At 38.4% G+C, this 14,527-nt stretch overlaps 1 protein-coding gene across 1 annotated transcript in view; it reads right to left on the reverse strand.

Moving 5' to 3' along the window:
• LOC126380287 (DE-cadherin) overlaps window positions 1–14,527 on the reverse strand; it is a 260,390-nt gene that overhangs the window by 16,107 nt on the left and 229,756 nt on the right. The window contains exons 12-17 of the mRNA XM_050029587.1: window positions 12,587–12,743; window positions 11,613–11,800; window positions 5,432–5,623; window positions 4,780–4,935; window positions 3,859–4,056; window positions 413–629 (exon numbers count right to left, since the gene is read on the reverse strand). Coding sequence (XP_049885544.1) covers window positions 413–629; window positions 3,859–4,056; window positions 4,780–4,935; window positions 5,432–5,623; window positions 11,613–11,800; window positions 12,587–12,743 — 1,108 coding nt within the window. The remainder of the gene's footprint in view (window positions 1–412; window positions 630–3,858; window positions 4,057–4,779; window positions 4,936–5,431; window positions 5,624–11,612; window positions 11,801–12,586; window positions 12,744–14,527) is intronic.

Raw genomic sequence — 14,527 nt, forward strand, 5'->3', positions numbered from 1 at the left:
TTTGAGCAACACGGAGATTCTCTGCGGATTTCTCAGTTAGGGTCATGGTCTCGGCTCCGTATACGAATACTGGCAGAACACATTGCTCAAAGACTCTTCGTTTTAAGTGCATTGACATCTTGCTACGTAATATACTTGCGTTGGCGCCGAAGGATGCCCACGCCCGAGCGACTCGTTTCTCCACTTCTGCGGTTTGGTTTTCGCTGCCTAGCGTGATCTTATGCCCCAGGTAGATATACTCCGACGTGACCTCAACCGGTAGACAATACTGGTGGGTAAGGATATTGGTCATGATTGTATATAACGACCTATTTCCCACCGGGGTAAGCAGAGACTGTGGAATTCCATTTGATTACAATATATGTTATTTTTTTGACAAACAACAGGATAGAAGAAGACAATGAAGACTCACCTCCATTCAGGCAGACAATCGGTTCAGAGCGTTCGCAGGTGCATTCAGACTCGTCGCGGGCGGAGACTCCGACAAAGCTGGTGGTGTTGGTGTACACGGCGAGGGGCACGTTGTTCTTGATCAGCACGTTCCGGCACGAGTCCTCGCACTGCTCCTTCTCAATCAGGCACTCGTCGATGCGCACCATGTAGATCTTAATCTGCAACTCGTCTTCGATCTGCGGTGGCGGGGTGAAGATAGAAATCAAAATAAAAAATAAACAAAATCAATCATGAAGATATAAAAAGAACATTCATGTTCATTCATGTTGGTACGGTGACGACTGTCATGATGGAATAACCTCCTGGGAACCAATAATAGGCAGCCAAATAAATTGAATATTTTTATGATTTTTTGTTAAGCACGTCTAGGGCCCTGTGCCGAGGTTTTTCTTGTCGTTACTTTTCCTCGGATATACAGGTCGTGAGAAGCTGCAGTAGCGGGTAAGACGGTCGAGAAAAATATATTTATGTAAAAGTTGACAATTCAAAGCGTTATTATGTTACCTTTAACTAATACAAATGTTTATTTTTTCTACAGGTTGGATTTATACATCTTTGAAGAATCGGTAAAGAAGCCTGTACCTTTATCAGTAAAGATGGGACTCAGGTGAGATCAGGGTAAATATTCATAAACTCCTATTTCCCACCGGGGTAAGCAGGGACTATGGAGTTCCACTTCTTCGATCCTGACACACTTCTCTAACTCCTTCACATTCAAAACAAAAGACAGAGAAGTATTGTGTTTTTCTTTTCTTTTATTCAATAAATCTCAATAATCTCAAAACACGAATTGCGAAATTAAAATATGGAACGCTCGCAACAGTTACTTTGTTTTTAAAAGTTTTTTTACATAAACAGCCTATATACATCCCACTGTTGAGCACAGGCGTCCCCTCAATAAACCGGAGAGGGTGTGGAGCATATTCCCCCACGCTTCACCATTCCGGGTTGATGGAGGAACAAACAAACATATTGATGAGTAATGTTATTTCATTAATGAAAGAAGAAATAATTACATAATTACAGAAACAGATTCTGTGTACGACCCATAAGGAAGATATGTATGGGAATATATCTCGAACCAGTAAGTATGTGATTTATAAGTGTGTTGTGAGTTTCGCCAGCAGATATAGATTCACACACGACAAATTTATGTAGTATACGGATATATTTTATATGAGTATCTATAAAATTATACAAAATTAAACCTAACTTTGTAGAACTTTGATTGATATTATATTATATTATATTTATTATACACATGTTTATAAGAATGTGATTGAAAGATCAAAAATAATTTCCTGACTCTTATCACGAGAAATTCACAAGTTTTGAAAGTTCAATCGATACAACGTTGTTGTGGAACGAACAACAATTTAACTTCACACAACTTCAACAACTTGAAGATATAATAAATTCAATTCAAACTGTGTTACACTTTGCGAATAGAGTTGAACGTTTTATTCAAAGTCGCTCAACTGAGTCAATATTCTTTTTGGTTACCTTTCTTTTTGTCTCTCAACTGTCTTGAGTTTGAAGGCAATCGACGTACATACAACAAGTTAGTTCTTAGTTCAGAAGCAATCATTTCAAAATCAGAATAAAGTAATTTAAAACTATTTAATTAATTTCTCTATATGGTACCCAAAATAACGAAATATATTACTTAAGCTTGCAATATGTACGTTAGATGTTTGGGAGAAACTTTGCGATTGAATTTCGAAACAGTTCCTTCCAACCAATTTCACGGAAATTTTGAACACATCTTCAGTTCCTGGTACCTAAAGAAACGTAGTATATGACCGTTTTTTAATTTCAAATTTATTCTTTTATTGTCGATTTATTCCTGAGCCACTCGAACAAGATAAACATATAAGTACTTAGTGACAGATGTATAACATGTGACAAGCATACTCGTAATAACTTAGAATAAGTTGCGATCTTTCTAACAAAGAATTTACCTTTCTAAGACACCTCAGTGGCATTGAAAAATGTACGGCATTATGTCTTTTAACTTGAATCCTCTCTTCCTTTGCTGGTCCAAAAGGTCGTATGTATCACACATTTTATGCCTTTACGCCTTTGTGCTAGAAGTTAACTAGTAACCTTGCAACTCTTCATATAATAGCCAAGGAACCGGAATCCCTCTTTGGAAACAGTTCATTCTTACGGCACTTAGATACTAGTATTACTGGCTACTTAGTAGACAACACTACTTAGTAGAAAAGTTATAAGAAAAACAAAAAAGTAATAACAGAAAAGAGTATGTTTAACAAGAAAGAAACTATCGACCCAGGGCCTTTTCGATAACATTACGAATTGTAAAATACATTTTGTTGGTCATTGCGTCATTGTATTTTTTTTGTGATCAAGCTCGGAATAAAATGTACATGATTCCCATAAGGTAACATGTCAATCAATCCCGTACATTATTATCGATTCCACTATCGCTTTTCATAATCGTTCGGTACTTCGTTAAGGCCTTAGGATATGTCTAGACAAAAACGAAATTTTGCATTGTTGAGAACACATCATATTAAAATCATATCATTCATATATAGGGAATACAATCCCGACTAGAGACCGCAAATTCGAGATCCCGCGGGACTTTCGGGACCTCTTCTAGTTAATAAAAAAATGTAAAGTTAGAATGGCTGAAAGCGAAAACTGCATGTTTGTTATAAACCCTTTATTCTTCAATATTACTAACTAAATAATTAAGTTTTCTTTGGAAATCAGCATAATCAAAATAAAAAGTATAACTCAAGGATATTCGCCCAATCCCGTCAATCTCGAATGGGATCTCGTCATATTATGCTTCGGGATTGATCCCGGAAAATTAGACAAGACCTCGCGAAATCGGGAATTGCATTCCCTAATCATAACATGTACTAGCTAGATTTCGTTTTAACCTTGCTAAACTTGTTACGTCTTAAACCTAAAGATTCTATCTATCTATCCATCTTGTGGTCACGTATTATTCATTACTTAATTGGTCTCAATAGCCAACGGAGATTAGGCCTTCTAAATCTGTTTAGAATGAAGCCAGCGGTCGATAGAAGCTATTTAGACCGGTATTTGATTATCATTCTCTGTAAATTTGCTAACCCTATCAGGCAGTATTGTACCGGTTATATTATATATTCAAGTTAATCGATTTGAGCAATATTGAGGAGAATAAGTATAAAGTTCGAGTTGTAAGTTCGGTATAATCCAGTCGAATAAAGTAGTCACTTCCATCAAAAGGATGCAAACCAGAGCGGTGTCTAGTTGAATCGCAGGAGTTATAAATCAGTATAACAGCTGCAAAACGTTCCAAATTTGAAGAGTTTCTTTTCCAACGCACAGCTGATTAAAATCAGGGTTAACGCCAGCGGAATTCGCAAAAAGGAATGTTATACTAACCTTCTCCTGAACGTCGGTGACCATGGTGTTGAGTTTTTCCGGGGAGTAGTAAGGAGAGCCGTGGGCTGAGAAACGGATGTCCAAGAAGAGCTCCTTCACAGTCTGCTTGGACAAGACAGTAAAGATGTCCACGTTGTCACGGGACACGTTGTACAGCTTGGCCAAGCGCCTATGAAGTTTGTCCTTCTTGCTAGTACCCTGCAGGAATAATGTTAGTTAAGTAATAATACATCACATCTAGATAAAATTATCTTAAGGGGCCTCTACGTGTTGGCTTCGGCCCCACGCACGCCCTCCAAAAGTCCGGGAGTCCATAGTCCCGAGATATGGAAACGACATACGTTTATTTCGGGCAAACTTGAGCCAGGGTTGAGCCGTGGTAGCCCTGTTGGTAGAACGCTTGTCACTCACTTTGAGGTCCACTCATTGTCACCTAATTCAAGATTGAAATTCGTAAAAAGTAGAAAAGAATTTTCTAGACTAGCATTTTATAATTAATCTTTGACTGAGTCAACGAGATTAAAATAAACTTTTATTATTTTCGCTACGTATCGGCCGCGTTGCAACGAATATAACAGCTACATTTTTCAAAAATATCCTTTAATAGATCTTTAAAAATGACGATGTCTTGGTAATCAGGAATCGACAAAAATGACCAAAAGGTCAGTAAAACGTATTGATCATCTAAAATTGCGGCTAATATGTCAGAAATGACGATAGTGTGGAATAAGAGTCAATTCCGATTCGTGGCACGTGCACTTGATCGGAATCGGACCGGGTGAACCGCACCGAGGGTCGGCATTGAGCCAAAACCGTCTGAACTATCCCTGCGCTCCAATCACCCATCCTTATTAATTCGACACGCAGTTTCATAAAGAACTACCAACTATAGAATTTCAAACAGACGCTAGTGCCACTTACGTCAGCCTCTGGGACGATGAAAGCTTCAGCGGTAACGTTGATGAAGCGAATAGAGCCTGACTTGTCCACAGCCTCTTCCGGTATCTCCTTGACAGAAATGTTCACAGTGGCAATCACCCAGTGAAGGGGAACCACTGGCTCATTCTGTTCGGTGACCTGCAACAAAGGAGGGTGTTAGGAGCACTATTACACGTATGAAGGATCCTTCAGCTTACATTAGTAAATCGAAGATATCGCAGACCTAAATCCTAGTAACACGAGTAAGGAAATGACAGATCGTAAATGAAATGTCCAATCGTACATGTTAACAGTAACGCGATGCGACGGATTGCTACTTTTACGCCTGCTTTTTCTTCTGCCGTGGGGGCTGTTAGGCCTACCTCCCCTACTAGCGGAATCATCTTATTTTTCGGACAAATGCATGGTGAATGTAATGACTTGTAATGAAATTGACATACAACAAAATATGTGTCTTGATGATGTGTATATGTGGATATTTATTGAGTTTTTCATGTCCTTTAGTTGCCAGAGAAATGGGCAATTACGAAAATAATTAATATTTAGTCATCCAAACGTCAATAAAAAGGTGCATCTTTTCTACAATATATAAAAACTGCAGTTAAAGTTTTTGGACAAGTCTGAAAATACTTACGTTGAATCGTAGAAGGTAATCGCCGGGGGGAGTGCCTTCTTTCATGATTACCATGCCAGTTTGGCGATGAACATCAAAGAAGGGACTTCTGTCGTCATATGAGGGTAGCCAGGAGTAGCTCTTGTCCGGGACGTCCCAGTCGTCGGGGTCCTGGACATACACTCGTCCAACTTCCGTGTCCGGTGCTTCGCCCTGTCAGGTGGATTAAGATGTTAAGCGGTGTCTTACAACGTTGAAATGGCAGCGTTTGAAGGTAGAATAGTAGGTATAGTCGGCTGCAGAAGGATTTCATTCATAAGTATGAGTACCTGGGGGGGGGGGATATTCCTAAATTACCAGTGGAGCGAAATTAATTAGTCACAAACAATACAAGTATTGTCAATCCTAAAAATGTGAGTGTCGTCATGTACTTAGCTGAATCCAGACTTGTAACATCTCAACGAAACGGCCGTGTCGATTGGCAACGTCACAAATGTGGCCCCAGCTTTATATAATTAAATGAGGGCCTTGTACAAAATATAAAATTAAAATATTGTACTCGCAATTTTAACCGGATTGAAATTAATTGAAAGAAACCGAGATTTTGTTGGGGAAAATCACATCTGAATGCGACTTTTCAGAAAAGCTTTTAAGTGATTTTCACTGAAATGCGACGACGGTAAATATATTTTTTTATTTCATATACAAATAAAACAAATGAAGAAACAAATGATATAAGTTCTGGAAACGAAAATTCAATTCAATGACAAATTGATTATTCGCACAACAGACAGAAATCCTATAAGTTTATAATTGGAAAAAGTTTGCCATTCAAGTTGTTAGCGCCAACCGCAGAAAGTAGTCGCCCAATCTTTGGAACAGAGAAGTTTGTGTGTTAAACTTTTAGAGAATAATTCGGGGTTAGGCCAAACCGCGTAAGCTGTAGTTAAACGGGTACGTTGAGACGTGGGTGCGTTCCAAATGGGACTTCCACTTACTTGCTTTAGTTACATACCCACTTGCTTAAAGTTGGCAACTTATGAAAACAGACGGTAGGAATATGGGCTTTACATACAGTTGGACAAATTGTAAAACTTAGTTACTAATGACAACTTGCAGCCGCATTTGATACGAAGTTCTAAGATGGATGTGATGGACAGTTTAGGACTTTGTAGGAAAGTGTAGGACTTTGTATCAATTTACATTTGTCTGTCGGTTTCCCCGACATTCCCAGGAAGATAAGGAGGTTAACTTATTTAATTTTTTATTCGTTCTCAGTCCAGCACAGAAGAAATATGTAAATAAAAAAATAAACTATTAAAAACTCTCCGACGATGGATTGTTAGCCTATGACTAACTGACAACCTCATTGTGACCTGTAGACTTGTTGCCAGTGACAATACAATTCTGCCCCGTGCAAACGAGGCTCCGTAGCATTTGCAGCGAAGTCGCAGCTTCATTAAGAGCTTCGCAGTTTAACCAACTGTCGCTTACGAATTAGGGAATGTGGTATTGTTTGAGTTGTATTGAACCCAAGGATTTCGCCTACAATACAATTTGTACGAACATTTTAACTTTATGAAACCAAATTATAAAGTTTGACTTTAATAGTTACGCCGCAAGTTTTTACGGTTCGGGTAAAATATATATTTGACCGTAGTAGGAGGGGTGAGAGGGAACGTTATGGTTTTGATAAATATTAAACGCGTCTCTGACAGTGACAAGATTCATAACGGCGCACCTCAGCGCTTGCGTTAAGTGGCGCATAACTTAGTTATACGAGGTTTAACTTAGCTCGCTCAGAAATATACCACATCCACACCGCAGCCTTGCTCAGAATCAGGGCAAGGCAGTAAAAAGTGCCTTACCCACCATAATCCCTGTTTATACTCGTACGCACCGTACTAAACCCACTTTCATTAAGGCGCAAAATTAACATTTTAATAGCCATATATTATTATAAAACACGGGCATTATCGTAAAGGTTTATAGGCTATATCGAATCCGACGTGGAGTTAATTATTCATTGAGGGATGGCGTCCAATAACCATCGTTTTAGTAGCAAGCGCCGATGTATCGAGAGCTCTGCGAAGAGAATTCTCAGTGCGGGACTACTAAAATCCTTGCGGTTCTTATAATGTTACAGAGAACTGACAGTAGTTCTTATTTTAGAAAAATGCGAAGCCCTGGAGGTGTGTGAGGTAACTAGTTTGGGCTGGGTTTACCTTTACGGGAAGGTCAGACTTCGCTTCCGTATAAAAAAACCGAACCTGTCAAATCTTCAGGTTAGGTAAGCGGCCCCGTGAAAACATGAATAACGCAAAGGCAATGATCAACATGGGTGACGATGGGCTGGTCAGCTGTGACCGTACGGTTAATCATCAATAAATATTTCTTCTTCCAAAAACAGTCTTACTATCATAACCCCAGGAATACGACCATGACGCAGCTACAGTTTAGTTATACGATCACAACACTGGATTAAGCTTAGTGAAATGATTATAAAACTACTTCGTCATAGCTGTTCCACCTATTCGTATTTCTATTCACACTGTATCTACGTGAATGGATCCGAAGATGCATCTTGGGGTTCAGGCTGCAGCCTGAAGGTGGTCAAGGGAACTAAGTTATAAAACCACGCAAGCTTATCGAGTTAGGGCTTCGTCTTTTGTCTTGACGAATGCACGGAGGATGTTGATGGACGATACTGGACGATAATATGTTTAATCGGCGAGAAGTAATTAGCAGACAGACAGTTATTAAGGTCTGTCAAAATGAATGAAATGACGGACCTAGTTATCCTGGCATGTAGTCACTTGATGGACAGTAAACCTTCTAATGCAAAAGTAACGTCTCGCACAATGGTAAACATTAACCAGTTAACGGTGGTCCCGGAGACGTATACCTCCATCATTTCCATGCTTTAATACCGCCAAGTCTGCTTGTTGAATACAAATGGCTCTATAAAACCGAGCTTAAGAATTTTGTGTCGATAAACAAGATGTGTAAAAAGTAGAAACGGTCCACTCAAAAGTTATGGTTGTCGCTAACTTACATTACTTTTTTATGTTATGAAGTTGTCTGCGGTTGTAACGGAAAACGAAGTCATTATAAATTCGTTCAGTATAACACCTCTATACTATATTTCTTATAAATAAAGGTTGCGTGGAAATTATTGCTAAATTGTAAACGTAGGTAGACTCTGTTAAACGTAGAATCCGTCAAACGTACCTATAATCCGTCAAACGTATGTTGTATTGCATCGTACAAAATGCATTTGAAGTAATGAATGAGAGAGAGAGAGAGAGAAAATGGCATTCTTCTTTTACGTCAATAGCATAATAACGTCTTTTGAAAGACTTCTGCGTAGAAAAAAATGATAATTTGCGATGCCTAATTTGGAAATGCTCAGGTCGCGCTTGATGAAGAGGGTGTGTTTAATGTGTCCTTAATTTATTTGTTTTCTTATAACTAAGTATAATTGCAGTACTTACCTATAAGTTAGAGTTCGACAACACCATAATAAAAACTAAATTATTCAAAAATACTTTACACTACTAGGAAAATTATATTTTTTTAAATTAAAATAACTGAGGCTCACGACTATATCCCCAATTGGGGTAGTCAGAGGTACATCCATCGCAAGTTGAATTAAGTACATAGGTACCTACGCCTCACCGAGCATTGGTGAGCCAACCATGTCTCTGAATGTGTGATTTTTAATTAATAGTAAAATATCTACGATTACCAAAAACTTATCATTGGTGCATGAAGTGGTACTTGCATTCCAAACAACGATTAAAACCAATAATTGAATTTCAACAACTACGAGTCCGATGAAATTAGTGCATGGGTTAATTAAAATTATTTCACCGTTCGTTGGCTTGTTATGACAACAGAATTGACCCATCTTGTTAATAGCCATAATACATACAGCAATGTGCATGACGCATATAGCTACAAAACGATTTGGGAAAGCCACTAACGATAAAAGCATTACACAACTTTGCTTCATAATAAATGAAAATAATCCGAATTAATTTTAAAGAACATAATCATGACCCACGGTAGAAGATTTAAAAACTAACTACTGAAAATTAGATCCGTCAAGGCGCAACGTTTTTCATACAAACGGTATATTTATCTATTCTTCTCTCGGGTTATTGGCCAATGTATTTTTTTATTGTTTTAGATTTGTGCCTAAAAATGACAGATATAACTTCAAATGTAAAATGCTGTCTACAGGAATTAACGCCACTACCTATCTAAGTATACGCGTAAAATGCGCACAAATCTCGGAGAGTGGTTCGGGATAGGCACTAGATCCTCGTTTCGTGCGGCTGTGGGCTACGTGAAGATCACTATAGTGCTCGCCATCCGGTAGAAACAACACGGCACCGATAGAACAAGAATAAGATATTTTTTCTAGCGTAAACAGTTTGTTTGTCAAACGGTGCGCCTTAAAATAGATTTATGGCAGTTACAACGAACGGAAATGTGATCTAATAACGGAAAATAATGCATTTGTCGCCGTGAAAAGTTTGCTTGAGTGACGCAATGGTTTCGCCGGACAGCCGTACAACACGCACGCACAGCTGGTTACAGACAACATACGTCAGAACAGACCAGTGTAACACTGTCTTAAACTATCTAATGCTGATGTCACACTGCAGTAATACAATGCTGAATAGTCGTTATTGAACATTATTTAACACTATAGCGGGACTAATAAATCTCTAAATAAATCTAAACCTAACGATGATGATCATGAGCCATCAGTTCGGATCGGAAATGTTATAACATTTGTTGCAATTTTTTTATCTGATACTATTATGTTATATAACATGAAAGCATTTGCAAATCACTGTAACTAGTGATAAAATGTTAACAAATAAATACTTATTACTATTAAGCATTAAAAAAAATCGTAAACTGCAGTGTGGTAGCGCCGTATTGAGATCATTCGAGCGTTGGCGCCGGGTGCGGTTGCGACCCGCAAACATCTGTCAGTTCATTCGACCAGATCGCATATCCAGCCCCCAAATTTGTCGTATCATACACGTCCCAATTTCAGCAGACAGTCAAATCCAATAATCTAACAATGTTACTAAACTACTGACTCAAATACTAAGTTTTATCATCCTGAAAAATCTGCCTCAACATTGCGTCACGCAAGAAATAAAGCAAATCAAGAAACTCTGTCACCATCCAGTACAATTTAGGAGAAATAAATAAGGGGAAAAGCGAAAATAATATAAGTTTGGTGGCAAACGAAACAACGATGAGCGTACATATAGAAATGCCACTGGTTTTATGTAATACTCACATGGGTTCGCCAACGAAACACTAGCTCTATTTGGTAGCGAGACGACTGACGTAGCATTAAAAAATTTAAAAAAATATCACATTAGACACCTAACACAATAAAGGCATAACTACTACCAACAACACAGTTCAGAGTTCAAGAGACCCACAACATTTTCTGCGACCTTCTCAACAGATTTCTGAGAAATTATGACTCATCATATATTCTTCAACATCTCTTTCTTGGTATTAGAACTTGAATATACATGCAATAGATGATCCTGATCTAATTGTGAAGTATGAATTGACACTGTACTGGATGGCCCCTAATTTATTATATCTTACAAGAATGAATTGATTTTGCTAAACATAGATATAAAAGCTGAAAATATATTGATCACAAGAGCAAGCATTTTAAATTACCAATTAATGTTTTAGGTGAACTAAAGTATGATAAGTGCTGGTTTAAAAATTTAAGTGTTATTAATGTTTAGATTGATTTTATATTTGCCTCGATTAAAAGTAATAATATACGCGACCAAGAGTTCGTCCGGTAAAGATAGTTATACTAATCATTGCCACAGAAGAAGTGGCATACCAATCCAGCAGTGGAGTGTCTTCGTAATATTGTAGCAGTCGCAAGCAACTGCGTTGTCAATATTTTATGAAAAAGATGTGGGTTAAAAATCAAAATATGGTTCGTGATGTCAATTTCGCAACAGCACATTACGATATGTACGCAGCATGACAATGCAGAGTTGTCCGCGTACAGGTCTTCAAAACTCGAGGCTTTATCCAGTCAAATAGCAAAATCAAAGTAGATGAAGCAGTGGTGAATTCGATCATGGCTCAATATGTGTTGAGTGTTAGTAAGAAAGGGATGGCAAATGCAACTTACCCGGTAGTTGTATACGAAGATACTACTGTAGCCAGGTGACATGGCATTATCATTCTTATCGCCTATGATGATGTGCAGGACGGAGAGACCGGTCAATCTGGGAGTGCCGGAGTCGGTGATCAGGATGGGAATATAGTACTCCTTTATCTCTTCGCGATCGAATGTGGTTATCGCAAAAAGAATGCTCCCTGCGAAAAAACAATTGAACGTTATCCGTGCCTTTCGTAGGCCTCACTGTCGAAAACCCAAAAAGTCACACAAACAAAAAAAAAAAATATCTTGTTGTACCGCTAATGGCACCGAACTGACTTTTAAAACATTTTTTTACCCACACTTACGCTAATTAATGGTGTACAATCCTCAATGTTTTAACACAAAGTAACTGGAGCCAACCTAGTCACTGCGTGTAAGTAACTGAGTTTGTAACAAACTCATGCATACAGACGAAATACAACACGCTCCTGAATAGCGGTACAACTGAAATTGGATTGGCACTCCCCAAACTAAGTTAACGTCTAGGCTTGGTGCGCCTTTATCGCGTTTTAACCAACATAATTGATCGAAACTCGATTTCAGATTCAAAATTCTGAGTTCCCGCAAAGATCCAATTGATCGGAAAACTGAGATGAATCTTTAAGTGGGCGCTGCAAGTTTCAATTGGATTTCGCATTTCTGTCTCGAGGACTTGCGCCAAACTTTAACTTAGTTTGTTATTTAGACCCAAATAAACAACATTCTAATGTAACTTTAGGGCAAAGAGAGAAAATGTGAAGCCTCTCACACGTCCCGGGCCACGAGTGATGGCTACTTCCTGAAAATATTGGCAACGATCAGAAGTGGAGGCCGTTGAACATATATACATTCGCTTAGGCAATTTCGCGCGGCAATAATTCGCACATAGCAGTGGAGTACTCCGAGCCAGCTATTAAAGTGAACCTTGACCAAGGAAGAGGATCTCTTCTTGATCTACTGACCTTGTATCTGGAACTTGGATCGATATTGGAAGTTGGAGTCATCGTCGTCGAGGGCGAAAGTGAATGGTGGTCCGTTTTCTTCAGAGTCGTAGTCCTTGGCTTGTAAAGCCACCACTTGACCAGGAGGCTCGTTCTCGTACCAAATCACGGGCTGGGTCTGTATAAAAAACGAATGATTAAATTCAGAGACGAGAGCAAATCAGGAAAATGAATGCTATCTGACAAGCATTATTTCTTTTATCCGATCAATTCGAATGTCACGGTCACAAAAAGCTCTTTAAAATAATGCCTCCGAATCGAAAGCTACAAATCAGATATCTGTCAACGCGACCGTGAATAAGAAGTGGAAATTTATGTCACGACGAATGATAATAAAACACAAATATTACATTTTGTGTTATAATGTTATAACGCAATCCTAATAGGCGAAGCAAAAGACGTTAATATATTGAAAATGCTAAAAATAATTACTCAAAGTTTTAGATTCACGTTCCTTTTGTTGGAAACTGTAATAATTCAAAGAAGCGGTAACCAATGAAACATATTCAAACATTAGATGTAAGTTACTTTTAAAGGTCAGTTTTGCTTTTGTTCAAACATAATGGGTAATGAACGGTTATTGTCTGAGTTTGTGCATAAGACAAAAGCGCGACTTTGCGAAAAAGAATTCCAGTAGAACTTTTTAATTTGTCTTCGTGGTTTTAATTATGTCCTTTTGCAACGAGGAAACGAAAAATGAATTTGTTTTTTATTATCCGTTAAATCGAGATAAATTTTCCGGTTTTGCCGTGGGAAGAAGGGCTGTCGGCTAGACAATTACGAACCGACGTTGACTCAACTAGACCACTTCAGGGGACTAATTCTATGTTTATTTAATCAAAAACGTGTAACATCCAGTAGGGTCCAGTAGTTCCGTTCCAGCTTAATTAAAGCCGGAAACCAGTGTGATTGCGGTCCTTTAAGGTCCTTTGTGGTATTCGTAAAGACTAACTTGAATGAGGCAAACAGAGTAAATCCTGGATTAGTTGCGATGTGCTTCTAAAAGACCAGTTGATGACTTTATAGATTAGAAATATAGAAAGAGATTACACAGGTTTTGGTGAGCTTTCTAAAATATTTACAAAGGAATGTCACTCGATATAAACAATACAATTATAAAATTAAAAATTGGATTTCGTTCACTTGACGCGTATTTTATTTCAGAAGTCAGTCCTTCAACTCTATTCCAAGAACTCGGGATGGAAATTAAGGTGCCTTCCTTTACCGAGGTCCAAAGGATCGTGGGTAGCGCCGAAATAAGAAATTGAACACCCATAGGAAGGTGATTTGCATGAAAAATTGACAACCGGGTATACCCAAGGCAATCCCGACTTAAAGGTAACGTTATCGTGAAAGCGATATATACGGATTACCGGGAGTATAAGCGGCATATAATATTCAGGAGTAAAGCAAAATACCGTTGTCTCTTCACAAATTCGAGGAATGGATTTACATTGCTTTGGAGACTTTATCAATACCTACTCATATATTTTCGTAAAATGAAACGTCATTTTATTGCTTTAAGCTCGCCAGGCCCGAATTTCCAGACACAAAAGTTGAACAATGGGTTTTGGATTTTAAAAGGCACTTGGACCTTACCACCTCAGTACGTTGAGAAATCCTTATAGTTTTAGGACGTCTATTGAGGATTCTGTTTGTATAGAGATATCACTCGTCAAGCAATACACACGAAGCGTATAATATCCGCAACTCCACAAACGTACGCTGCTCTCTGTCAAGAGATTCTGTTGTCTCGACACCCCAGACACGTAAGCTTCACGCAGACGCTTCGGTAAACCAAACGCCGACAATAGGCTAGTTTCCAACAAGTCATATCAGTTACTTTTTACTAAACGTCAACACAAAATGACTATGGAATTATGTGAAAAAGGAACCTATTAC

The sequence above is a fragment of the Pectinophora gossypiella genome, chromosome Z (assembly GCF_024362695.1).
Source record: "Pectinophora gossypiella chromosome Z, ilPecGoss1.1, whole genome shotgun sequence".
Classification (NCBI taxonomy): Eukaryota; Metazoa; Arthropoda; class Insecta; order Lepidoptera; family Gelechiidae; genus Pectinophora; species Pectinophora gossypiella.